Source organism: Bactrocera latifrons, unplaced genomic scaffold (assembly GCF_001853355.1).
Source record: "Bactrocera latifrons isolate USDA-ARS-PBARC rearing strain unplaced genomic scaffold, ASM185335v1 scaffold_115, whole genome shotgun sequence".
In the NCBI taxonomy this organism is placed as follows: Eukaryota; Metazoa; Arthropoda; class Insecta; order Diptera; family Tephritidae; genus Bactrocera; species Bactrocera latifrons.
In genome coordinates this window covers 464,117-491,390 of record NW_017534575.1, presented here as the reverse complement: position 1 = coordinate 491,390, position 27,274 = coordinate 464,117, and the positions used below count along the sequence as shown (strand labels likewise).

General features: G+C 33.8%; 1 protein-coding gene and 1 non-coding gene across 2 annotated transcripts in view; both read left to right on the top strand.

The window, feature by feature from the left end:
• LOC108976604 (acetylcholine receptor subunit alpha-like) overlaps nucleotides 1–6,420 on the top strand; it is a 152,409-nt gene extending 145,989 nt beyond the window's left edge. The window contains exon 10 of the mRNA XM_018945824.1: nucleotides 5,788–6,420. Coding sequence (XP_018801369.1) covers nucleotides 5,788–5,988 — 201 coding nt within the window. The 3' untranslated portion in view covers nucleotides 5,989–6,420. The remainder of the gene's footprint in view (nucleotides 1–5,787) is intronic.
• Nucleotides 6,421–9,171: 2,751 nt separating this feature from the next.
• Nucleotides 9,172–9,274, top strand: Trnai-uau. The gene is made up of 2 exons: nucleotides 9,172–9,209; nucleotides 9,239–9,274. It is a non-coding gene; the product is annotated as a tRNA-Ile (tRNA).
• The last annotated feature ends 18,000 nt before the right edge of the window (nucleotides 9,275–27,274 follow it).

Here is a 27,274-nt window from a genome sequence, read left to right as displayed (position 1 = left end):
TATTTTGTTCTTTTGACCAATCCATTGTCTTAATAACTTTACAAGCTTTTTCAACATTGCAATATCTGTCTATCATCTGAAATCTAATATTACTTACTTTCTTGAAATATGAAACGTTAATGACATTACATTGCGCAGCTCCAGCTTCATATAAATGTATTAATGTGGTACATGTAATGATAAAAACACATTTTTTATCTTTATTCAATCATTTCACTTCAATATCATAAATTTTTGAGAACCTTTTAAGCTTTTAGTTTCCAACCTCAAACTAAATTACCATACATCATAAGTAGTAGGAGGAAATTAAGTGTCGATTCAGAAGTTCAATACTATATAAATCTCTTAAATAAAAATTTTTACAAATAAAAATTCGCAAAGTTCCTCAATTGGATTTTTCTGCAATTAGTACTGAATGTTTAGCATTCGATTTTGATAAACTTAACCATTTTTCATTTTCTTATACGAGCATACGCTCTCATGTAAAACAAAGTTCAAGGTCATATTTTTTAACCAATTCGCTATGTTTATATTTAAACTTATTTATATCTCGGTGGCATTACTTTTACTTTGTTTTCAACACAAGAGTCAAAACCTTCGAAATTCCGCATTATTTGGTTAGTGTTTAAGCGCTTGTCCCCCTGCCCTATTTCCCTCCAGCAGGTACTATAAGTAATTCGTGTGGTTTACAATACCTAAGTACTCCAAGGCGTTGTCTCTTTCCTCCCTAAGTATTATCCATATTTGCATTTTATGTTACTTCTTTGTTGACTTGTTGTTATTGTGTGGCATTTACATATTTGTTTGTTTATGCGCCTCAACAACATATTCTATCTGCGGATTACGCCATATCATGGCTTTGAGCGCTAGCGCTTGTTAAACAGAGCACACTGCAAAGCTACTTTATGACTTGTAAATGCTAAGCTGCAAAGAAAAACATGTATAAGACGGCTTTATGCACACTTTGCACAGCATGGCATTAGTACTTGTAGCATAAAAGCTGGAGGGACGAGCTTCCAAGCTTCACTAAATATTACAATATAGCGACTTGTTGAACGGAGAGGGACGAGGTGGAAGGACCAAGCCTGTAGTTAGTATGGTACGTTACGGTCAAGGTTAAGGAAGAGTAACGGGTTTATTGCATTCGTTGAGGTTCGAAAGCAATACATACGGTTTTTTGTTTTATCTCTTTTTTTATACTCATCCTGTGAACCCCATTCGACGCATCCTTTAAAATTGACATGCGAACATTTTGCATTGCTGCTGCGAAAGTCTGTTGCTGCAGCACCTTCCACATGCACCCACTACTGCATCCACGAACTACTTGTCATTCATCATTGTCACAAGCTGAAGGACCAACGCCATCAATGTCGTCGAGGCACGCAGGCAACGGCAAAACCAATACAATCACCATTAAAGTTGGCACCAGCACCAGCACCAGCACCAGCACCATCACCATCACCAGCAGCAAGCAACAGCCAACACCCACACCAGCACTAGCAATAACAAAACAAAGCGGCATAAGTACCGCTATATGGCGCGCACGCTCCTCGCTGGAGCACTGAAGCGCGACATATTGACTAAATACCGTCATCGTTATCATCGTCATATGCTTGCTTAAACTACAATAACAACAAAATCTCATCATTTTTATTTCACTTATTGGTGCAGTAGTTGCAATGCGATGAAAAACACCAACAACAACAACAATAACTACTCATTGCTCATTGGTGGCACGCTTAATCGCGCTCATCGCTCCTTTTGATGACCTTGCTTTAGCAATATCCTGTCAATTCCACTCGAATGCAATATTTCATTCATCTATCTTCAATAATTCCAAAAGCTGTTTTAATAAATATGAACAAAAATAACAAAAACTGCTGAAAAAATAGACCGCAAAGTCACTCCGAGTTGTCGCAATCGTCCGTCGTCTTGTACGAGTATCGCAACTGAATGGATTGGAAGTTATTTGTAGCGCATAATGAATGAGTGAATGAATGCATAGCCGAATGAATAGGGGCACAGCTCGGTATAAATTGCCGTTCGGGCGTTGCTGCCAAACATTTTGTGTAGTCGATTTGGCGAAAAGCAAATAAACACAACAACAAAACGATGAAAGACAACAAATATTTACCAAAGTGACGACAGAAGTGGGGTCCAAGCAAATGGAGGACAAAATAAAACCATAAAAGCAATAACGATGAAGTGCAAAATGCAAAATATCCCAAATATATCTACTTATGGTTTAAGTTAACGGAAATGCATATCACTTTATATGCCTTTTGAGAAATATTTGCATTAGGGTGAGTCAAAAAACTACCCAAGATTGATCCATTCATAAGGTCCATAATTTTTGGTTTGAATAGTAAGGTTTACTTAACATAGTTAGAGTTATTTTGAAAAAAAAAACACTGTTTTGTTCGTAGCACCAATCAAGTTCACTGAGCTTCAGGCGCGTCACTATCGATTTGTGTGGCCTTACGTTGCAGCGAATACAATTGTCTGCTATTGTGCAAAACGGTCCACTAATGGGCGATTGCTTACTTTAAACGGTTGTATCAAACATACACCAAAGCCTTCCTGTCAGTCAATTCTAGCAGGACCACCGTTTGCACCTACTCGCCATCCGCTTCAGATATAGATCGTTTTTATTTCGATTCGCATATGGAAATTCAATCTAAGAATTTTTTTCTTTAGTTTGTGTGACACCCATACATCGAGCCTCTTGTGAGATCCAGCCTAATTTAAATGGTACGACGAAACCAAAGTTCAACGTCCACAATATCAGGGCCTTAATAGTAATTCACGCTTTCACCTCCCTGGCTTGCATTTACATTATCTCCAACGTTTCAAAAAGACCTTGGGTGATAATTGTTTGTTGCGAGCAAGTGGTTTTGATTTGATTGGTACAAATTATTCAAAGACGGTAGAGAATGTGTTTGTAACGTCCAGGACGGTCATCAACATCAACTGATGATCAACATGTTAATAATTGATGCTTGAAAATCGACGCATAAAAGTCAGAGATCTTACTGACATCGTTGGAATATCGGAAGGATCAGTGAAGGCCGTTTTGCAAGATCATTTGGGCCTAAGAAAAAAGAAAGTACGATTGGTTCCAAAGTCACAATTTTTTTTTTTTTTTTTTTTTTTTTTTTTTTTTTTTTTTTTTTTTTTTTTTTTTTTTTTTTTTTTTTTTTTTTTTTTTTTTTTTGAAAAACTGTCTCATGAAACAATTTTTTCCTACTACCAGGATGTTATGAAACGTGTTATTACTGGCAATGAGTCGATGAGTCTTGGATCCGTGCTTACGACCCGGAAAAATAGATCAATCAGCCGAATATCGTGGCAAAGGTGACACGAAGCCGAACAACAACCTACGTCAAAGCAAGTTACAAATGAAAGTTATGTTAAGAGTTTACTTCGATTATCGAGGTGTGGTATACTCCGAATTCTTTCCGACTGGCCAAACTGTCAGCAAGGAATACTATTTGACTGTTGTGCGTCGTCTGCTCGAAGGATAATGCACCTTCGCTTACTGGATTGATTCTTCGTGAGTTTTTCGCCCAATTTTCAGCCAATATCATACCGCAACCACCGTATTCGCCTGATATAGTTCTGTGTGACTTCTGGCTATTCAGCAAACTCTATGACTATTCTATTCTTCTTGACTTTAACAAATGTTTCAAATAATGGGAAAAAACGTTAACACATGTACATTGGAGCCAAGGTGGACTACTTTGAGGGGAATAGATTTTGTAAACCAAATTAAAAACTTTATAATTATGGACAAAGTCTTACTATTTGTTGCTCAAAGTATATACTATAACTTTTAAAAACAGCTGAAAATAGTATTATTTAAAATTCTTAAAAATATTTAAAAACAATTAAAAAAGTTCAGTATTACCGGTTTTACAGCACTTTTACAAAATAAATATGAAAGTGAAAATATGGATATAATATAATAGTAATATACCCATTATGTGCAATTGAGTCATTAACATTTCTATATCCTCTATTATTGCAAAGAGTATTAATCTGCGGAGTACAACCCACTGTGTCGCATAAAAATGTACTTATGCCGCATCACTGGAATCACGGTGGCAAGTGCCTGAAGCGAGTAACTGCCGGACATCGTTATTGATTTTTTATTTTTATAGCTTAACAGAGTTTGCGCTATTCCTCGCATCTTCCGCCCTGGCAATTGCAGTGCCAATATCAGCGCGAAATATTTTTATGTATTTTTTTTCAATTACATCGCTGGAGCTGGCACCGCTCTATTCTCTTTTAGCTCGTTCCATATTTTACATCTTTATCACTTGCAGCTGAACTTTGAATTTATTAATTATGTGTACTGCGCTATGGACTAGATTCGTGAAAGTTTAATCATGATAGAGCAAATATTTACTTTGAACGTTCAGTTTGTTTATTTAATGCAGGAGGAGAAATTACGTATTCAATTTTAATTTTAATTTTAATTTTTTTTTTTTTTTTATCTGTAAAGTATTAATCAAGAAGACTGACTACCAATAATATCGTTCCATTAAATAATTTATTAATTGTTATACATAAATATTTTTTGTAATTTTTGTTGTTCTTCAAAAATCCTCCTGCACAAATTTTTATACAGTACTTTTGTAAAGGGTGATCCATCCATTCAAGGTTCCCTATTTTTTAAAGAAGATACACAAAAACTTTAAATTTTATGACAAATGTTTATTAACATTCGAAGAAACACTCTTCGGCATTTATTTTTCGAAGATTATCTCTTTCAAATGTTGGCAGTGGCCACGTCTCAGATCATCCGTTGAGTCCAATTTTCGCTGACTCGTTCAAGCATTTCGAGTGGTAACTGGCGAATGATATACATGATGTTTTGCTCCAAAGCTAGAATCGAAGCGGGATTATCCGCATAGACTTTAGACTTTACATACCCCACAAGAAAAAGTCTAACGTAAACGTGAAATCATCTGCTCACCGAAATGTTCTCTCAATAAATTCATTGATTGATGCGATGTGGGTTAAGTGACGCCCGTATTCTTGAAACCAAATGTCGCCGTGATCACGAACTACAATATCAGGACGCAAATAGTGAGTTATTAAGGCGGAATAACGGCCGCAATTGACGGTTATATTCTCATTGGCACCAGAAGTATGTAGCGATGATTCCAGGGACAGATTTAAGGTTGAGGAATTCACTGCGAACAATGGTCTATTGTTCAATTTCCCTTTTCACAACACTTCGTTTAATTCAATCGAATTTTAGTAAAGCTCCTGAGTTAATGGTTTTAATATGCTCTCTCACCGGATTCATTTACCCATTAACCTGAATCCTTTTTCTTGGGGGGCACCCGGGCGGTATGGGGTTTGGTATATCTACTCTTTGGTCACAGAAGCGACAAAGATCCGTGGAACAGTATTTATTCTGTGCTCAGAACACATTATCTTGGAGTGATTTCAAATTCCACAGCTTATTTATTATTCGTGAGAACGATTAGTTTCTAGAACTCTTGACCTTAGATGGCAAATCACCAATTGTTTTCAGAAATGTTATATGAGTTTCTATAATTTTTTAGTTCGAAGCCTTTTTACCTAAAATGAATTTTATTTCACACTTTAGCAATATAAAACAAATCTTAATAAAAGGTCTGAAAAATTACCTTTGATTGATTTATAACTTTCTATTCAACGATTTTCTACAATGACTTGCACTCATTCTGTAAACATCTTGATTGCAAGAAGCGAGATTTTGACAAATATATCCTTTTTCTCTTTATTGCACAATAGGTCAAAGAAGATTGGAAATACGTGGCCATGGTATTGGATCGTCTATTCTTATGGTTATTCACAATAGCCGTTGTCGTTGGTACGGCCGGAATAATATTGCAAGCGCCGACGTTATACGACACGCGCGTACCAATCGATATTAAATTGTCGGAAATTGCAACGACAACAGCGAAACCGAGCATTGCCAAACCTGTGTTATAAAAACAAATTGCAAAGAAACCAAAACAAAAACAAAAAACGAAAACAAAAGCAGTAACGGAAACAGAAACCGCAACAGAAACAGAAGCAGAAAACATAAAGTAGTTTCTTAATGCAACAACAACAACAACAATAAATAATAAGAAGAACGTTAAAAGTAATTTAACATAAAGTGCTTAGAAGAGATAACAAATGCTCGTACACTACATAAATTAAGTTGCATGTAAAAAAAACAAAAAAATAAACATACATAAACATACCTAAACATAACCTAAGAAGCAAAAGCAGAAGCAGGTGGAAGGCAGCAGTCAACTGAAATATATACATACCTACAAGCATATACATATACCAACATAAAAACAGCAATAAAGGATTAATCGTAATAAAAATGGACTTGCAAGCAAATAACAACGCACTACACCATCAACAACAACAAAAAACAACAACTAATCATGTAAGTTATATAATAAAGCATTACAAATACAACTACTATTAATACCAACTAACTAACTACTATTAAATAGTTAATACCTACTAATGCTACTAATAATGTAATAAGTAATTACCATACTTGTAGTGATTACATGTGTATAATACAACAATGTTTACTAACAATTACAATAAAACAAAAACTCAAGCAGTTGATACGAACCAATTACTAACATATAGACCTAACACTGTACAGCATAAATATGTAATTAAATGCCAAACGCGATCCATTTGTATGTATATGTAATGATTTTGGAGGGTAATTCGAATGCAGTATAGTATTGAAAATGTATAAATGCCAAGTACCACTAATACAACTAAAATTATTAGAACAAAACCGAACTACTATATTAGTAACTAAATAACACAATGGAAAACAAAATCATGACAAATGTTGCAAGTAAAGTGTATGTACCATGATTAACCGGCCGGCAGTTTGCGGAATGCAAAATCATGCTCAAGCACGACTCCCAGGTGCATTTGGGCATAGTAACATTTATTATAAGTAATTATGTAATATTATAATTAGGTAATTTGTAGAGCATATACACAGTATTTACATATGTATAAATTATTATATATTGTATGAGTTTCTGAGCATATATGTGTGTGTGTGAGTGAATGAGGGACTGACTGTGAGGTTGGAAGGCTAATTGTTTTACTATTGAGCTGCTGTTATCATTCTAGAAGCAATTGTTATTATAATTGTATATTGTCATATGGAGACTAGTTGAACTAGCCACTTTAATTACACAGAACTTGATGATAATTTTAAAGTCGCACCGAACAAAAAAATTTTGCAGTTCTTTCTAATTGTGCTATGAGTACTGCCGCAGCTATTTTGTTAAATTTCAATACAAAGCAAGAATTTTCAAATTCATAAAAAATATCTTTCTTCGAAGGGTCTAATACTACCTAAGCTACATGCCACTAGCATATGAGGTTTGTTCAAGAAGTCTCGCAATTTTGTTATTTCTTAAGAAAGTGTTTATTTATTCTTGAAGATCTATTTTGTTTCCTTCAAAGTAGTCAACTCCAAAAGCAATGCACTCTGCTAAAGTTTTTTCCACTTCTAAAACCACTTCAAAGCATAATATTTTGTGATCTTGTTTAGACCCTTCTTCCTGCAGTTTATATCTCTTCAATCGCGGCGTATCGTTGTATTATCATAGACCTCTTCAATTTTGAGAACAAAAAGGTCACATGCGGCCAGGTCTGGGGTATAGGGTGGCTGCGGTACTATTACTGTGTTGTTTTTGACCAAATATTTGCACACAAGCAGCGATGCGTGAGCAATAGGTAAACAATTTATGCGCATGGCATTGCTCTCCTCCATACATCTTGACCTAATAATTATCATTTCCGCTTATTATTGTCTCCAGTTATTTATGACAAGTAAATCTTGATTATATAATTCATATCCAATTCCTGTGAAAATTGGCTTTTATCGAAATAAGTACATATTTACATTTTGGGCTTCACATACTAATATCATTTAAGTTATGTTTTATGGGATTGTCAATGGTCTTGTGACTTCATTCATTAGTCAAAGTGTCAATCAACTTATCAAGCTCAAAGTATGTGTCAAGCATGGTTTTGTTAAAGATATTTGAGGAAAATGACAATTATACAAATTGTGTATTTTAAGTGCAATATATTTGATTCATATTCCTACATTGACTTCAAAACCATAATGCAGAACAAATATTATGTTCAATGTGGCTTAAGGACTCATATAAAAGCTACAAAATACGTATACGACTATATAATTTGTAAATCCTATATACATCATTAGAACTTGCAACTTTAATAGATATCTGGCAGAGCTTTTTACGCCAAATCTTTAAGGCCATGTTTAAACCCTAGTGAATTTATGTTCGTGCTCACTAAACAACTGCTTTTAATTCGTGTTGAAATTGGGTATCGAACCCATGAATAACGAAACGAAGACGCACAATTCTAACCACTGCACCAACTGCATACAATCCTATAACATGAAAGTAACGGAAACATAAGTGGTATATGAAACTGTAGCATAATGTGCTGTTCACACAAAATTTCCTGAATCAAGGTTTCGAAACGCGTCAAATAGTAGTTTCTTTTTTAAAAAATGTAGATTCGAATTCGATTTGAAATTTCTAGCATTAACTCATTGAAGATTACGCATTACTATCTACATAATGTGTGGCTTATCAGCTAATCTATGAACTATTTCAATGAAAATCTTCACAAAAATGTAGATAAAATTGTTTACAACATCTATATACATATGTATATGTACATATATGAGTGTTGTATAGATAACAATTTCCAACAACTTATGAACTATAACATTCCGATTAGTCACAAATACCCATTAGTAAATTTTATCTACTAAATCATATTTTCGAAGATCCTCTTATTCATTTAAATTATAGAAGTTTAGCAATGACAATTAAAATTTCAGTTTTTCAACATAAAACACACAAAATTTCAAAGCCACGACTATAATCAAAATGTTAAATACTCAAAGCATTATCAAAGTCCACTCAAGTAAGTAATGAACTTTCATGAGCTCCATGTACAAATGTCTGTATGTTTGCTTTATAATTAAAACCGAACTTAGCAACAAGCATTTGATGAAAAAGTTCGCGTTATGCTGTCAGAAAGAAGGCAGTGAGTAATGTTCTAGTTGCTCGCTCAAATTGATGACGCAGCGCTCCAGTGGCGCAATTGGTTAGCGCACGGTACTTATAATCAGTAACTTGTGTGTTGAGGTTGAGCAATGCCGGGGTTGTGAGTTCGAGCCTCACCTGGAGCAGCATTAGCAAATATTTTGCAGATAGGTTTATGTCACAATTTTTTTTTGTATATTGTACAATAACGTTCTTGGGTAACATGAGATTCACTAAGTACTGTAATTTAATTTGGTAAAAAAAATTAGAACCAAAAAATATTAGTATATCTAGTTTATGTACATACATATATATTTATGCGATGTATATCTAGCGATTTTCTTGTCTAAGCCTTTGAGTACTTAATATAATTTATTTATACATATGCTCCAGAAGGAAATAATAAATATTACTCTTGAATGGAAAATAGGAGACTTTACCTCCAATAAACTTTCTATAAATTCAAGCTCTAAATTTGAAAAACTTTAGAAAACCTTCAGTTTCTAATACCTATTCTAAAAAATTATATGACTACAAAATATTTCCAATTCTGAAAAAGAAATCCAAAAAGCCAATGTATGGGGGGTACACCTTTGGAACACACGTAGTAACCCAATAGTTTTCAAACGCACTAAAACTAAACGATTTACTAAAGATGCTAATGTTTTAAGTTCATTTCTTCCAATATTCGTCTTGATGTAAACAATTGAATTCAGAAAAATATACATTTTTGAAGTTCGTTCTAATGAACTCAAATAAAACACTGAGAAAATTTTACGATTCTAGAAGAAAAAGTTCACCATCATATGCCATGGAAAGATTCATTAACCGAATACGTTCAATTCCATTGTTGTGAACTCTCCCAAGAAGATAAGAGCATTTTTTATGCATTTGTCACCAAAACCTCACAAGTTATTTATTTTGAGGGTACCCACTTTTTTTTTCAAAGAAACGATACAAAAACTTGAAATGTCGCCGGGATCACGAGCTTCAATTTCAGGAATCAAATAGTCGGTTATCATGGTGCGGTATCAGTTGCCATTATCCGGTACGTTCTCACCAGCAACACTTTACAGGAAATATGGAGCGATTATTCCACCGGAACACAGATAACACCAAACCGTTGGTTTTCAGGTTGTTTTCCTTGTTCCTCCGAAACGCGACAATTTTACTTATTTACGTACTCATTAAGCCGGAAATGGGCCTCTTCGCTGAACAAAATTTGGCTCGAAAACGACGGACCTTCTTGAAACTTTTCAAGAGCCCATAGAGCGACGCCATGGAGCGAATCGATGATACTTGGAAAGGTCGAGCGGCTTCAATTCTTGTACAAGCTATATTTGTACACTTTCAATTTAAAATCTCGACGTAATATATTCCGTACGTTAGTCCAAGTTGCTGTGAAAGTCAGCGAATCTATTCTCCACAGTCTTCTTAGTTACAGTCTTCTTCATTGCGTGCTGGTCTATTCGGACGAATATTATCATATAATGAATGCTGAGTCTCAAGATGAATGATAGTGTTGCGAATAGTACGCTCAGTAAGCCGATTATGTTGATCATAATTTGAGCGAAACACATTCTTCACAGAACAATGTCATACTGAACAAAAATAATATACTGAATAAAATAATATATAACTTAACACTACTCACGCGTGATCTGTCAAAAACAAAAACTAGATCCCCTTTGGGGGTTCCAAAAGAGTATGCTCCGGTCTTGAAACCTTCTGTAAGTCGCCGCATTTTTGCATAGAATTTTCGATCATTACCCCCTGTCGGCCAGCTCTTCGTAATCTTCGCATTTCGGCCTCTTTCTTTTTCTGTTCGCAAATGCGTCTCGCTTCCCTCTTCAACTCTCTCTCCCTCCCTCAACCCATTTTTGAATGTTTCCGCGTGGAGGCTGAATTTATCGCCGTAGTGCCAAAGATACCTTCTTTGCCCACCCTGGCGTTAAAGTCGCCAAGCACGATCTTGGCATCGTGGCTGGGACAGCTCTCATAAGTGCGTTCTTAGCACTCATAAAATTCATCTTTGGTCACATCGTCCTTCTCTTCCTTCCTTCAAATCAGCGATATGTTGAAGAATTTCGCTTTGATGTTCATTCACCGGAGTGAATGATAGTACTCGAAGACGGAATCTGTGTCCCACCACGAATCCCACACCAAACTTGCGCTCCTTTATATGGCAACTGTACTAAATGCCACAAGGACCTACGTGTCTCTGTCCTTGTTCCGACCGTCGCATTTCTTGGACGGCGGTGATATCAGCCTTTATTTTCACGAGGACATCACCAGCTGAGCAGCGGCGCCTTCCCAATTAAGGGACCAGGTGCATGCCCTCAACTCGTAGTCCTTATTACGTTTTCCATGGTCGTATTCAAAAGGGGAGTCTCTCATCCGAGGCTGTTGGTAGTTTTACATTGGTATTGTTTCTTTTTGTTTTAGTGGCGGGTCCCAAAAACAGCGCACAACCCTATGTAAGGAATAAATTTAAATTTCACTCGTCAAAAATATGCAGAAATTTTTGCATAAACTACGATTTTTCGACCGCTTAACAAAAGGCCAAGGAACTTCAAATAAACACGAATTAGTGTAATGAAATTTTAAAAGGCATAAATATGTGCTCATAAAAGCATACAAGTATTTTCAAACAGATTCATATGTCGTAAATCACGTATTTAACAACTTGTAAGAAGCGATAAAAAAGAAACGTATGAGTACGATTTTCGATGGCGAAGTTAAATATTGATTATGTGTACCTACACACATTTGTAAAGAAACTACTTTTAGACGAAGGAAAATAGTTAATCCAATGTTGGGAAAAAATGCGGATATTAAGTGAAAGAAATCAAGCAGAAAAGCTAAGAATTGCTATGTTTACGAAAATAGCAGCTGGCAGAATGAAGCCAACACACGGTAGTTTTCAAGCTATTTTTTTAGTCTATTTTTGTCGCTAAAGCCTAGGAAAAAGTCAGTTTCGTCCATGATCGTTTTTTTCTGTGCGGATTTATGGTTATGGATAAGAGTGTAGTTTAAGATAACAGTGAAGTTTTTAAATGAAAAAATTAACATTTTTCAGCAATCAGTTTCGTGGGTTTATTGATATTTCATGTAATTGGTACAAAAACTTTTTATATGTTAAGTACTTTTGTTGAAAGTAAAATTCCAGCTCGACCATTACTTGATCGCCATACGCGATTCCCATTCCCATTCGCACATTGCAGCACAAGTGGATCTGAAATTTCCTCAAAACTCTTGACAGATATTTTGAAAAATCTCTTCTACCTGGATGAAACCTAAAAAACACCTACTAGTAGTTGATATTGTCCGTGCACCTGCACTCGAAAAAAAAAAAAACAAATTGTCAAAATCGTTGAACTCAGTGGTTACATTTTAGATCCAATCCAGATATTTCTAGAATTACCCTCCTAATATGAAGCCTTTTAAAAACATCAATGTCTTATCAAACGAACCTCGCATAGACAATACATACATATGTTCTTAGTAAGCTCGTTTGTTGTTAATATTAGATATCTAATATTACTTTGTGTAAGTACCTCGTACTTATGTAACAATAATCTCAAGTCTTTTGACTATTTTGATCTCTTGTTTGCACAAATATGAGTGTTGCAAGTAGCTGTAACAGTTTCAGCTCAAAAGCATTGACCAACGCAGCTAACGCTAGTAGAAAACTACACATACATATAAAATGTAGACAAATATCTACTGTTTGCAAGGAAACAACCATACGGACTCCTCCTTTTCAAGCTCATAGTACTATGATTCATATGTGTACATACATATACATATATTTGGCTGCCCCTCTAATATATGTACATAAACAATGTTTTCGACAAAAGTGTATGTAATATTATACAAATGTAACGGTAACAGTTTCCCTTAGTAAACTTTGTTACGTACGCTCTCGTCTACTCCAACATTCATTGCCATTATGTGGGGCACTTGAGAAAATGTTGCATAAACAAAAACAACAAATATCTTTTTCGAAAACAAACGCAAGCAGAAAAAACGGTGCTACAACGATATACTCTTAGAAAACTGTTAAAAGCAATGGTCACCAGCAGCCGGCAAAAACAAATAATAACAATAATAAAGCAGCGCTGCAACAACACCTGCTGCCGCTACAAGTTGCAAAGCGAACTACGCAAAACAATATTAGCTAGTTGTGTGTTTATGTGTATGTAACTGACTGTTGGTGAATAACAAAGCAAAAGTTAAGCCAAATTTAGAGACAGTGTGCTGTTGGAAAAAAATACACAAATAAATGAAAGATAAATATTTATGTGTGAGGGAAGTGCATATGCGAGGACATTACGTGTGTTTGTTGTCTGTTTGTTTGTTGTAATGTGTGTATACACGAAAAATCATTTAACATTAAATTTTCAACTCCTATACAAAACACATCAACATTTACCTATAAACATATATATACATCTGCTACATCCTTTGCTTGCCTGTCTTTTATGTCCGGGCGTATGAGTAACATTTTCATTAGACTCCGACTAATTGATTTTTTGTTTGCTTACTTTTACTTTTACTTGTTTGTTTGATACGTATCCATATATTTACAAGTGTTGACTTTCAGTTTTTAGCTTAATGTTTTTGAAAACTTTTTGGTATGTGTAAAGCAAAAACCTCTTAAGAGGCATATCCAGTGCGATAGCCTAAAAAATCAAACTTTTTAGGAATAGAAAACATCTTTGATATCGCTTGCTTAAAAAATTTTAAGGGTATATATATGTATAATTAGACAAATTTAAGGAATATAGAGTAAACTCTTTGAAGAAAAAATTTCAGTAATCTCTAGCTACCTTGGTTTCCGACGGCGCTAAAAAAAGTCCCCCACAGCTGCAATGATTCTGGTCTTCACATAAATGAAACCGAAAAATATATAAATATCGTTAAAAAGGTGCGCAATTTTTTAAATATAGTGAATATATTTATTATATAGTAACTGATCTCAACAAATTAATAGAAATACGTGCCTCCCTTCATTTGAGTAATTAGACCCGCCAAAGGTGATATGAATACCGCACCTTTGCACCTTTCAGCGGGAGAAAATATTTTCACATCAATTCCATAAAATTACCTTTCAATTGGTCAATTAAAGCTCAGCAACAATATTTTGCATCTTTTTAAATTATTATAATATCCGAACAAATATACTCATACATACATATTTAGGCAATCAATGAGGATAAGATCGAAAAGCAAATTCGTCTGCCAAAAAGTTAAAAAAAAATGGCGCAAATTACAAACTTCCGGCAACCTTTTGCATACAAAATATTTCTATACATACAGGATTACTTGTATGAAAAGGGTTGACCACAAAAATGCCAAATTGCTCAGGAAAAGGCAGCAGCAGTATGACTTGTAGGAAAAAATATTCTATATGAATTTCTTGCAAATTCACTCGAATAATATTTTATCTGTTTTTAAGAATTGCAGTTGGGACGTACTTTTCCTGAAACAATTAGAAAAAATTAGAATTTCAAAATATAATTTTTTCCTTAAAATCAGTTTATTGCAGTCTCAATCCCTCAGTTGATACTACTCTAACAAAAGATATCACACAAAAAGAGTAAGAGGGAGAGAGAGGTGGAGATTTGCTGTATATCATATACGAATTAACATAATTATTTCCAACGAGAACAAATTCGAATACAAAAACTATTTGACCTTTTTTAAAACTTAACCACCAACTCAACCAACCTTAAAACCACTTAAGCACTCTTTCATCCCACTATAGGTTACCTGTTGGGTTAGCACACGGTTCTATAAATAATTCTTGTGCTCAAATATGTATGTAGACTCACCGGAGTAAATGTTTCAAAGTCCCTTAAGAAAATGGAAACTTGAGTGAAAAATAACCGCAACCAAACAACAACAGCAATATTTCTACAATATCAATGAGTATAAACAACACAAAGAACTCCACAACCGCAAAAGCATAATTGCCCTACAACAAAAGCAAAGAGGTAGCATGCATACGAGAGCACTTCATTACACTTTTTGTTTTGAGAGCACGATTACCCGGTAGTAAATGTATCAATATCTGTAGAAATGCAAGATATACTCATATTGTTTTGTTGAAGATTTTTTTGACATCAATCGAAGAACTTCTAATCCAATAATCTACCCAATGATGATTATAATATATTATATTCCGAATTTAATGTTCACTTACCAAAATATCACCAGAAACTGTTCTATATATACTTTAATTCGACTTTGATAGATGTAAAAATTTCTATAATTCGATTTGTTTTATTTATAATACAGGCTCCACTATATCTTCCAACTTCTCAGCGTACAAAAAAACAGCAATGCATAAAGCTACATATTTCTATTTAATCATGTATTACTATAATAAGCAGTTCTCGAAGCATAGAAACATATTGTATAATTTTTTTTAAAATTCAACAGTATTTTCTTAGATATACTCAAAATAGTTACTATGGGAGTAGTCCGTTAGAAAACTCACGCCGATTTTTACAATTGACATTCTTTGCAATTGCTTCTATTATACTATATATACTATAGATATAAAAGTAGATAGGTTTACACGCACAAAATGCCCATTAACGCGCTTTATTGGCCACAGACAAAATATTTTTCGGTTATTAACACAAACACTCAAGAGACTAAGCATGCTCACACAGACGTGCTTACCTTCCTGCTGAAGCGAAAAAAAATCATACCGAATATTGGCCGAATATATGGCAATGCAGGGCATCACCAGCTAAGTGGGGTTTATATAAAAATATCGTAAAGTTACGCTCGTTTATTTTATGAGTCCACTGACGCGCCATGGTTTTGCTCGCAAAGCTGCTAAAGCTTTTTCCCACACTTTCACACTTCTTTCCTAATTTCTTGTGCCACAACGTTGTCTTCCTTATTATGGCGCTTTGTCTGTGTTTCTGCTCACTCAACTATTCTGCATATGTATATACATACATAAATACATGTATTATAAATATGTATATAATACATTCAAATAAATAACATGAATTTGCCGTCAACACCCAATACATTTACTTTTATTCGTATATATGCAAAACTAATTGAAATAAAGCCGAGCGTAGTACAATATCATTGACACCTTACTGAAATTCAGAATTTTCGCCTCTTCCTGGAGTAATCAATGTTTTTATATTACTTAGGTTTTTTATATTTGTTTAAGTAGGAAGGCTTTTAATTGTAAAGGAAGCTGTGAAATATACGGGCATACATATAACTAGATTATATTGGAATTTTCTACGCAAGGGTACCATGAAATATACTGCATATGTACATATGCAGACATTAACAAAAGTGAAAGGAGCAAATGAGGTACAACTTTATGTGGTACCAAGGTCAGTGAACCTTTTAGTCAAAGCGATGTGTATTGTCCTATGTCTTTGTCATAGTTTTACTGTTTATTGTGTTTTTCACTCAAGCCATATTGTAATAAGTTTGTACTCATTTAATTATTATAAATCACAAAAACTAATTGATAAAATTATGGTTTTTGAACATTACTAAATCTATTAATTTTTTGATCAATAGTTCTATGTTGAAAGATTTATCTACTGGTATAACTATATTTTCATATTTTTCCAACACCCCTCTTCATATCTGGTATCTTACATGTAATTGTCTGTGTACTACTGTGAACAGAAAGACTTTCTTTCATAATTTAAAAATTAATAATTTACACTTTTGTTAACGTTTCTCCCAATCGTCGAAACAGTAGTTAAAGCCAATTTCTGGAATATCCTTCAATGCACGTAGCGATTCACGTTTAAGACTTCAACGGTTTTCCCGGAGCAGTTGTTTGAGTTTGCTGAATAGCCTGAAGTCTCACGAAACTAAATAACTAAACACGGTGGTTCCGGTATGCTACCAATGAAGTATGGGACGGTGCATTATCGTGGTACAAAAAAACAAAATACAATAACATAATACAATAACATCAAATAGTATTCCTTGTTGATAGTTTGGCTTATCTGAAAGAATTCGGAGCGTATCACACCGCGATAATAATATTTTGTATCTGGCCAATAAAGAAAACTGTCAACATAACCTTGATTTTTGACCTGCTTTGACGTGATTTTTCAGCTTCGTCTCACCTTTGCCACGATATTCGGTCTGTTTTCGGATCGTAAGCATATCGCTAGTAATAATACGTTTCATTACTTCCTGTTAGCCGGAAAGCATTGTTCCACAAACGTTAACGCGACATTGTTTTTCGAACAAATGTAGTGATTTTGAAACTAATCGTTCTTGCACGTTTCTTAGATCCAAATGACCTTTCAAAATGGTTTGCACTGATCTTTCCGATATTTCAACAACGCCAGTAAGCTCTGACTGCTAATCATCGATTTTCAAGCCCCATTCCTTGATTTTATTGACGTGATTCATCTTCAACGCGTTCTTGACCATCTTTGAATAATTTTTACTCAAAACACATCTGGCTGGCTTCCTTATCACCGAAGGCTTTTTCCAACATTCTAAATTTGTTGTAACTTTTTTGTTGAATAATTTCAATCGTAGTAAAAGTGGCCGAGTATGGAGTTGTGTTGTTGGGTTGTTTATGGTTATGTGCTATTTCTTTATGTATAGGTTCAAGCACAGTGTTTGTATTGTGTTAACGAGAGTATTGGACATCCTTACGTTATATGGTCTGAGGTTTAAGTGTACATCTCTAGATTAAATCTGTATGTCATGGCATTTATCTGATATGATGGTTTCATTGTTTATAATGTATTTTTGATTTATGTGACAATGTTTGCGAGGAGTATGATTATTTTTCCACAGGTTTATGGAGTTATTTATGGTTTGTTTTGGAATCTCTCGATTTTCTTCGTAAAGTTTGAGTTTTTTGCCAGCTTATGTTATTGTTTTATGTACTACTGGTGTGTTTTGTTTGAAGAAGTATTTCTTGAGGTTGACAATTTCAAAAGCTGTACAGAATCAGGATACTCTGAACACGTTTTCTTGGCATATGCATGTTTTCATATTTTAAATTGCTGTTGTTTCATCTATTGTTGATGGTTATAAAGGAATTGCTGTTTTCTTGAGTGATATTATGTTTTTTAGAATGTCTCTGAGTCTTGACTATATTTTCTAAACTTTAAGTACATGGATGTGCCGACTAGTTGGTGTTTTTTCAAATGGCTATTCGTTCTCTATGGAACACGTAGGCAGGTTTCTTTTTTTTCCATTAACATTGACTTTGTATTCTACAGCTTTACTGTTTATGAACGAGTAATTTCCTGTATATAAAAGATGGTGGATATTTTCTCTAATAATAATGGTGTTAGAATTTTCTAGGGTTCTTACAGTGTTGCTGGTGTTATAATTTTTATAACTAATGCATGCTATTCCTTGCGTTAAGCATGGTGGTAGAGTGTTTGAATCTAAGGACGTATGGTTTAATAGTTCAAATAACTAATGATGAATTTTAAACCAATAATTGTGGAGTGGTCTACTACGGAATATTTTCCGTTGTGTAGCCTAGATTCTGGATTGCTTCGTCAGTTCGGATAGTCTTAGAATTTTGAGGAAATTTCGAATAATGATTAGCACTTGATAAGCGTTTTCTAACCTAAGGTGCCTCAAAATTTAATAAACTTTATTTGTGCGAAGACATGGAAACTCAAGTTGTGTGCCAAACAGATGCACTTACTGATAATTGTGTTAACTACTCAATCTACGAGTATAAAAGTATAGATGTTTTTATAATACTTACCAAAAACGTATCGAAAACTACATGCAATACTTATAAATATTTGTCTGCCATTGAGTGTGAAGATGTTTCACTTCTGATAAGTACGAACATTTGAGCGGTTCCCTAATTTTCACCAGATATTCCAGAAACTACTAAAGAATTAACCAATTTGATGGCAGTAGCTTAAAGCAAGTTTTCTAATCCATAAATGCAAATATTAAAGGAAACTGATGGAACAAATTCTTCAAACAATTGCAAACTAGGCTTAAGTGAAATAAAAACAGTCGTCAATTCATAATATTATAGATGTTAGAATCTTTTTGAGAATTATATTGCCACCTCGCTTCCTGCAATAAAATTAATTCATGGGAGCTGGACAGGTATTTAAGAGTTTTTTGCATTTTCTTTTGAATATTTTCCCCGAGGTTTTCAAAGAATTATTTAAAGAAAAAAATAAGGTCAGTTAGTCTCTATTCTCATATTTTGTTCAAAAGTGTCGTGAACTCCTTGTGCTGTAATGAATTTTTGTTATTTTGGAGTTTTAAACTATCCCATTTAGGGAAAGCAGAAAGACAGAAGACTTAGATTTATTTTCTATATTAATTAGTGATTACAATTATAATAAACATTTCATACATTTTTCTTTTGGAGCGAATAGGTCTAATTCGTACTTTTCTGCGTCCCAATTATTATAATATTTTCTGATTAATGATTAGGCTCTCAAAACTTAACCCACAATGCCACTCATTATCATAGAAGCGTGCGAAAAGCGTGAGCCGCATTCTAATGAAGCTCATTAGCGCGAATATCCTGCGAAGCAGTGTGCGAATGGCAGCTGAATGACTACAGAATACATGCCGCGCCCTAACCATAAATTGCGGTAAAATAGACCGAGGCCCAGCATGCCATTAATTATGACATTATTTGCCTCTTTAACCTTTTTTGATCAAGAAGAGTTTTGATCTTTAATGTTAAATTTTTTATTAAATTTTGCTTATTATAAACAATTATTCATTTTTAATATATGATTTCGAAAAACATCCTAACCACATAAATATCGCCTATTTCTCACTAATTGTAGATACAAAGGTACACATTGTATATTCTTAAAATTATCAACAACAAAAAATATGCATAGATACTATTGGAAAGTAATGAGTCCAAAAAACCACACCCTGTATAAACCCTTTCTTTGTCACAAAGAATTGCAAAGCTAAAGCAAATAGTTCTAAAATTTCTAATTGTAAGACACTAAATCAATCGAGAAAATTACAAAAATAAAAACAAACACACACAAAACTTGTTGTTGGGTTTGTGCATCACTAACACATGCGCAAATATTGCACGCAACATTCATTACAATGAATTCATAATCACAATTGCGAGCATTTACATCTGTACATAGGCACTCATTGGCGGAACATAGTTAACGTTATATACCTACGTACATACATACATACCTACTCATAATAATTGCAAAATATCTCAACTAATCATAAGTTTAGGTAATAAGCAAGTAAACAAATATATGTATACACATGAACATAGCATACATTTAAGTATACGTGTATGTATGTATATATAAATTAATATTATTTAAGCACATATATACAATATATACCTATAGTATGTTGTGGGCATAAGTTATAATCACATTTCACATTGTGCTGCACACAACCAACGCCTATTGTACTTATACCTGTATATGTGTGCGTGTGTGTGTTTTAAGTGGCAAATATCATTATTATTGGCAATTAAGCTACAGAATTTAATAACATATGCATATTGATTAAATTACAATTTCACTTCGCATCAACACTGAACGACGTTACAAATTCACGATTTCCGATGTATTTGCATACAGTCTGCTATGAAAATCACGGCACAAAGTGTTTCAAGTAAATTCAAAATAATTCGATTTATATCTTTTTGTGTTTAAAACCCCTGAAATTCTCTTAATAGCTATATTTCAACTTTTGCTGAGTCGAACAAGCAAGTGGCATAGTACATGAAGTAAGGAGGGGTTAGGATTTCAAGGTAAAAAAAGACTACCCTACGGATATATTGTCAAAAGTGTGCAATAATGTAAAAAAAAATCGGAATAAAATTAAAAAATTAATTCGCAGAAAGGCATTTTTTTTTTACCTTGAAACCCTAACCCCTCCCTTAAACTATTGCAAATAGGTAACCACATAACATTGAGATATATGTAAATAGAATATCTGCATAACTCGAATCACTTTATTTTTGCTTTTATATGGCGCTTAAGCGAATATATTAATATTTTTAACGAATGAGTAAAGTAAGTCCAGTGGTACAAAAGTTAGGTTAAATTAAGTTACACAGTTCATCACCGGTAGTAAGATTTCGAAGCAGATACTCAAACCCGGTGTACTATATTAGTAAGAAAAAAGTTTAGTTATGTACGTCCTTACTTATGTTATATGCCGACAATTCTTGTTGATTGAAGAATATTTCAAATCAAGTTGGGTTAGGTTGGTACAGTAGATCTGTGACGACGCACCTAGATTTCTAAAAATCCATTGTGAAACTATCGGGACATGTTCTCCCACAATAATGTTTTTTTAAAGATTACTGTGGTCTGCATAAAGTAGATTAATTCGAAAAATTGTATTTGTAGAATATCTGAGACATCATTAAGAAAACCGCCGCCGATAGATGCCATTCTTTGCCTATATAAAATTTAAGTTAGTATAGATTAATCTGGTAGGCCAATAAGCCCGCATAGACTAGTTTGCTCCTTTGCGATACCAGATGGAGTTCACTTGCTAAGTCCAAGAGGAGTAGTCATTCTTTAGGATGCATGCACAAGAAATGCTCCACTGTTTTCCTGGCGCCCTGCTCTAGATTTTCAGTCTAGTCTTCTCGTTCTGTCAGCCACAGCTTACCAGTGACCAGTTAGCATTCCCATCATCTTCCTACACTTTCTTCTATCGAGTGCCAATAGGAATTTGTATAGTTCCGATCTACCGTTTTGCACATGTCTTTTACAGTTTTTCATCCAGGTATCTCGTTCTATGACGTTTCAATTTTCTTTACCATGTTTCTGTCGAGATCGTCGTGAAGGCAATTCATGGATTTCCATGGTGTAGCATTCGGATCTTAGGCGCACACCATTATTGACAATCTCGTCCACTGTTTCATTGTCCTCAATGCTTTTGTTGCCTGCCACCTAGAAGAAGTGAAACTGCTTGGTTCTGGCAACATTTTCCACTGCTGCCCTGCTTCCCAAAACACTTCTGGCTGTAATGCGATACGAGTCTACGTGGATGTTGTTTCCTACACAAAGCCTTGCATTCTATTACAATAACCATTGTATGGTCTCCAGTCCGTTGGAGTGCCTTCTAGTAAGACGGTGATTTATTATCACTAATAGAAAAATTCTTGTGTCTATAGTCAGCATTTGCGGCCCATACCTCATTTGTCTGCTTGATGAACAAGTGTAGGATTGCTTCTTTATCAGAATCTAATTGTAAGATGGTGCCTAATCTGGCTAATTCATCCACTTATCACTGAGTTTTGGAACTGGTATTTCATTCATTCGATTTGGACGGGAACGTATAGATATTTATCTCTGTATCTTTGTCAACATCACCTCTAGCCCACTTCTCTTCTGAAACAATATTAAGGGCCGAATATAGATTTTTTTCTAACAGATTACAAAAATCGATAATATTCATGGTATTGGGTAGAAATAAAAACTTTGAAAGTAAATTACAAGTGACTAAGTGCCGACTTCGCTGTAAATTGCTTATAGAACAAATCTGTAGGCTTTACACACAAAATAGCATTTATTGTCTGATTCGGCGTTGCTCTAAGCGCTCCACTGATTCATACACTTGCTGCTCTCTGTATACTTCCTATGTGCTATAACTTTGCCAAAATTCGCCACCAGAACAATAAACCGTATGTCATAATCGGTCTTACAACTGGCGTTTAGAGTCAATTAGTCACAATTGACGGCAGTCCCCATTTATTTAATTGATTCATTCTCAAAACACCGAATAAAATAACAAAAGAGGAAAGAAAATGATAGTATATATTCACAGCTCCTGAACAGAACACAGACTCTGCCTACATATGTTCTTGAAACTCAACTTGTGAAATTTATATATGTGACCTGTTCTATGAAAAGGTAGCTAACGTGCGAAAACTAGTTTTCTGGGAAACAGCTGTTAAAAAGAAAAAGCATCTCATCTTCCATCCCAATTAACTAAAAAGTGAAAATAGATTTTTTTGACACCTAAGCCCCCTTTCCGTAGACCAGGTCACATATGTTAACTGAGTAGATATGATATGATGAAAAGCTCTAACACATTTATGATTTATTATAGCCTTTAGCAATTTGCATTGATCTTATGACTGCTTTTATAGAGCGTGTTATTTTTGGAGAGGAAAATACTTTTCGACAACCGTAGACTTATTTTAGTTCATGCAGATCTTCACATCATTTTAAAGTTCAAAAATCAATTAACAACATTTTTTTAACCATATTGGGCTTTTGAAAATCGTCTAATTTTAATACCAAGACATGTGCCATGTTTTTTATAGTAGACTGTTTTTACAATGAACACATACACAGACATGTGTACATACATACATATATTTCATTCAAACGCAACTAAAATTATTTGTGAAATAAGTGATTGTTGGAATGATAAATTTCTTAACATTACCGTTAACTATGTACTATGTAGATAATGAAATATTTCAAACTAATTGCTATTGTAGGCATCTCATTTGTGCAATATTGTTAACATTATACACATTAACTTATAAATAAAAACACCATAAATTATAAGCAGTCTTACGTTTCAGCTCTTAAATTTGTAAAAAAAGCAGTCTTAACAAAAAATTGTTAAAACATTTTGATGGGTGAAGAGTGAGTGGTTTAGTAAAAAGTAGTAACTTTCCAATTGTAATAACGATTTTTCATTGAAGTACTTACATATATGTAAGATAACGGAAGTTTGAAAGAATTTGCAATTTTGATATTTTTAATAAATATTTACATTAACTTTATAAATGCCAAAAACAAAAAAAAAACATTTGCACAACATTTTTCACTTTTTTAATTAGACAGCAAAGTAGACTGTCATTTTTGTAAATAACCATTTTTGTATGTAGCAAACATGGTAGAATTAATGAAATTTATATAGCAAAACTCATACGCCTACAACAACAAAGAGTTGCTCTGGAGGATACGATTAAAAACTGATCACTAAGTCAGACAGTAGAAATAAAATGTTAAGAATTATATTTTCCTGGAATCCGCGAAGTACATTTGAGAAGCTGAACGTATTTACAATGATATTTTACGATGAGATCTTTATAAATAGCTGAAAAAGTGTTGCTCAACTGAAAGCTAATTTTTTTGTTCAATACAATTTTTTTTTTTTTTAATTTTTTCATTACTTCTATTGTAATAATTTTACTAATAGTTTGCGTAAGAAATACAGATGAGCAAAGTCACATAAAATGTAAGAGAGAAGGCCATAGTAACGATTTTCGATGCGCCACTTCACTTCGCATTGTTTGAGCTTCAAACTCGGTGTGAAACCAAATAGTAAAAGTAACTCATTAAACTTGTTTTAGCTTGAAAATTCGATTTCCTTTGGTTTATACCAATTTATTGCATTTATACCAGTTGTTTGTTCGATTTGCCTCTGAAGATTTAAATACACTTTTGGTTACAATTAAACTTATTTTATTTTACATTAAAATAAAATTTTCAAATTAGTCGCAATTTATGACTTACAATTCATTAGAAAAATGTTTTAATAGAAAAATTGTCAACAAAATAAAAATCTATTATCGACTGCACTGATAACATCCATTTAGTATTACCAAAAGAAAAATATTTTGACGAATAAGTTTTCAAGAAAAATTAAAAAAAAAAATTACTATTTTTTGCCCACAAAAATATTTTGCATATTTTATGCAATCTTATAATAATAAACATAAGATAGTGCAGAAACAACTTTAGCGAAACGAGAGAAATCTGCTCTTCATCAAAAACCATTTAAAGAAGCTATGTGAGTGTTGCTAAGTCAATACAGTGTAGACCAAATTAATCGAAATAAAGAAAAAATTGGAAACTTTAAAATAAATAAATAATTATAATTAGTAAGGATTACACTGCCATAGATGAATGCGATTAAATAATAAGCAAAAAGATTCAACACTTTATCAAATTAACCGATATGTATAACCAATTTTTGTATGTACATATATTTGTATAAATTTTAACCTTAAACAAAAACCACAAAAAGTTTCGCTGGAGATTATAGTATTTTTGGAAGAACTCGATTTGTTAGAGGAGAGGAGAAGCATGATTAGTGAAATGTTTAGTTAAACACTGAGAGGAATAGTTGTCGCCAATTTAAAACAAAAACTCTTGGTATTTTTTGACTTCTTAGTTTAATAATATTGTTATTGTTTTTAATAATTTATTTTTAGTACTTATTATTTTAGACCATATCTTAGGTTATTAAATTCATAAAATATATATTTTGAAGTTACTAATCTAACTTTCGAGAAATGCGGTATTTCGTTTGAGCATTTTCTCTTCTCTTTCACAAGTTATACCTACAAACATATATATACCAAACCCTTGACTTCCTTATTTATGTACATATGTCACTAACAAATGAAGTAAAACAAGAATATAATTTCTTTTGTAACGGTAATATATTTTAGTTATTAGGTAGTCAAAGAGTACCAGCGTATTGGAAAATCTATCTTTGCTACGACTAAGACTAGTTATTCAGACATGCGAATTCACTATTTATCTTTTAAGGTGGTTGGTTTTCTAATCTAGAGGCCTGAATTCGAAAATCGCGATCTTTTTTTTTTTGCTTCTTTTGATATAAAAAAGACGGATTCTTGAATCAACAAAACTGACAACAAAACGATTCTTTAAATGACGGCTAACCAAAATTAAAAATAGATGTTTTGCACTACTTTTTTTCATTGTTGGATTTTTTTTAAATGTTGCAAAATAGAAATGTTCAGTATTTGTTATCTCATATGATAAGATTGTTAAATGAGGAATGCACCGCGACTTTAGGTCTATTGTGCCCTATCTCAAATGATAGAGAACTATTTAAAAAATATTCGTGGGTAATCTCAAATAAATCGACTGACCACAACTTGAAAAATCGTGGCGACACGGTGGCCAAACTTCCGCGAAGCCCAGCTATCTAGTAATAGAACACAAGAGGATACGGGAGCACCGGTCCGTTCCCATTCTACCGATAGCTGGTGCCTTTTCTTGCTAGCTTATCAGCTTTACAATTTCCTGCGATTCCGCTGTGACCTGGCACCTATACCAGTCTTATCACAAAGTCACGTAATACTATTGATAGCGAGGTTAGGCACTCCTTGACCAATCCTGAACGTACTGTTAATAAATTGAAGGCTAGTATCGCCGCTCTGTTATTTGAGTGGATGGTCACTTCTCTGAAGGGGGCTGCACTCCGGAGCTGTAGCGTTAAGTGTCATGGTTGGAGTGAACCTTAGCACATGCTAATGAGCGCCGCCCATTGAACGCTATAAGTTTTTTTTTTTTGCAAGTGTGGTCTTTTCTAGAGCCCTCCGCCATATAAAGACTCCATAGAACATAATGAGCTTGACCACAGTGTCGTAGAGCCAGAGGGCTTTTTTCGGTGACAGATACCACTTTTTGCCAATAGCAATGCCAACGCTTTTTTTTATTGTACACTTCAAAGTGTATTAAAAAATCGAAACTACTATCAAAAATAAAAATAAGGCAATTCTACAAAAAAGGGGTAATATCTACACATAAACCTAAATTTTCGCACACTACTTTCAAATATATTTACACTCGATTGACAGCGTCTACCAAAAGGGATGGCGATTTCTGTCAAGTGTTGTCAGTGTATTGTTCAGCTTCTCAAATGAACTTTATATAGTGCAAGATTAATTGACGTTCTCGAAAAAACGTTCATCGAAAATTTAGCTTCTGAGATGAAACCCATTTCTAGCTTAATGGTTTCGTTAACAAATAAACTTATCGCTATTGGGGTGAGTCGAATACGTGTGATGGAGAAAACGCAATAGTATCCCTAAAAATTTACCACTTGGTATGGATTGTGTTATGGCGGCAAATCCCTATTTCTAGTCTAGTTAATTTCGAGAAATTAATTTCATTTTAACATCATGTCGTTCTTGTTGGTAGACCCTTTTATGCAAAATAATCCACTTTTTGAATTTCACAAGCGCATATGATCTCTCAAGACACTAAATTGACTAACACCGTAATTTTCTGGAAGATATTTTTGTGTATTTTATCGAATAATGAAAAATATATACACTTTGAATTGCTAAACCAGAACACCACCTAAATTTAGAAATGTAAGGTATAACCGAA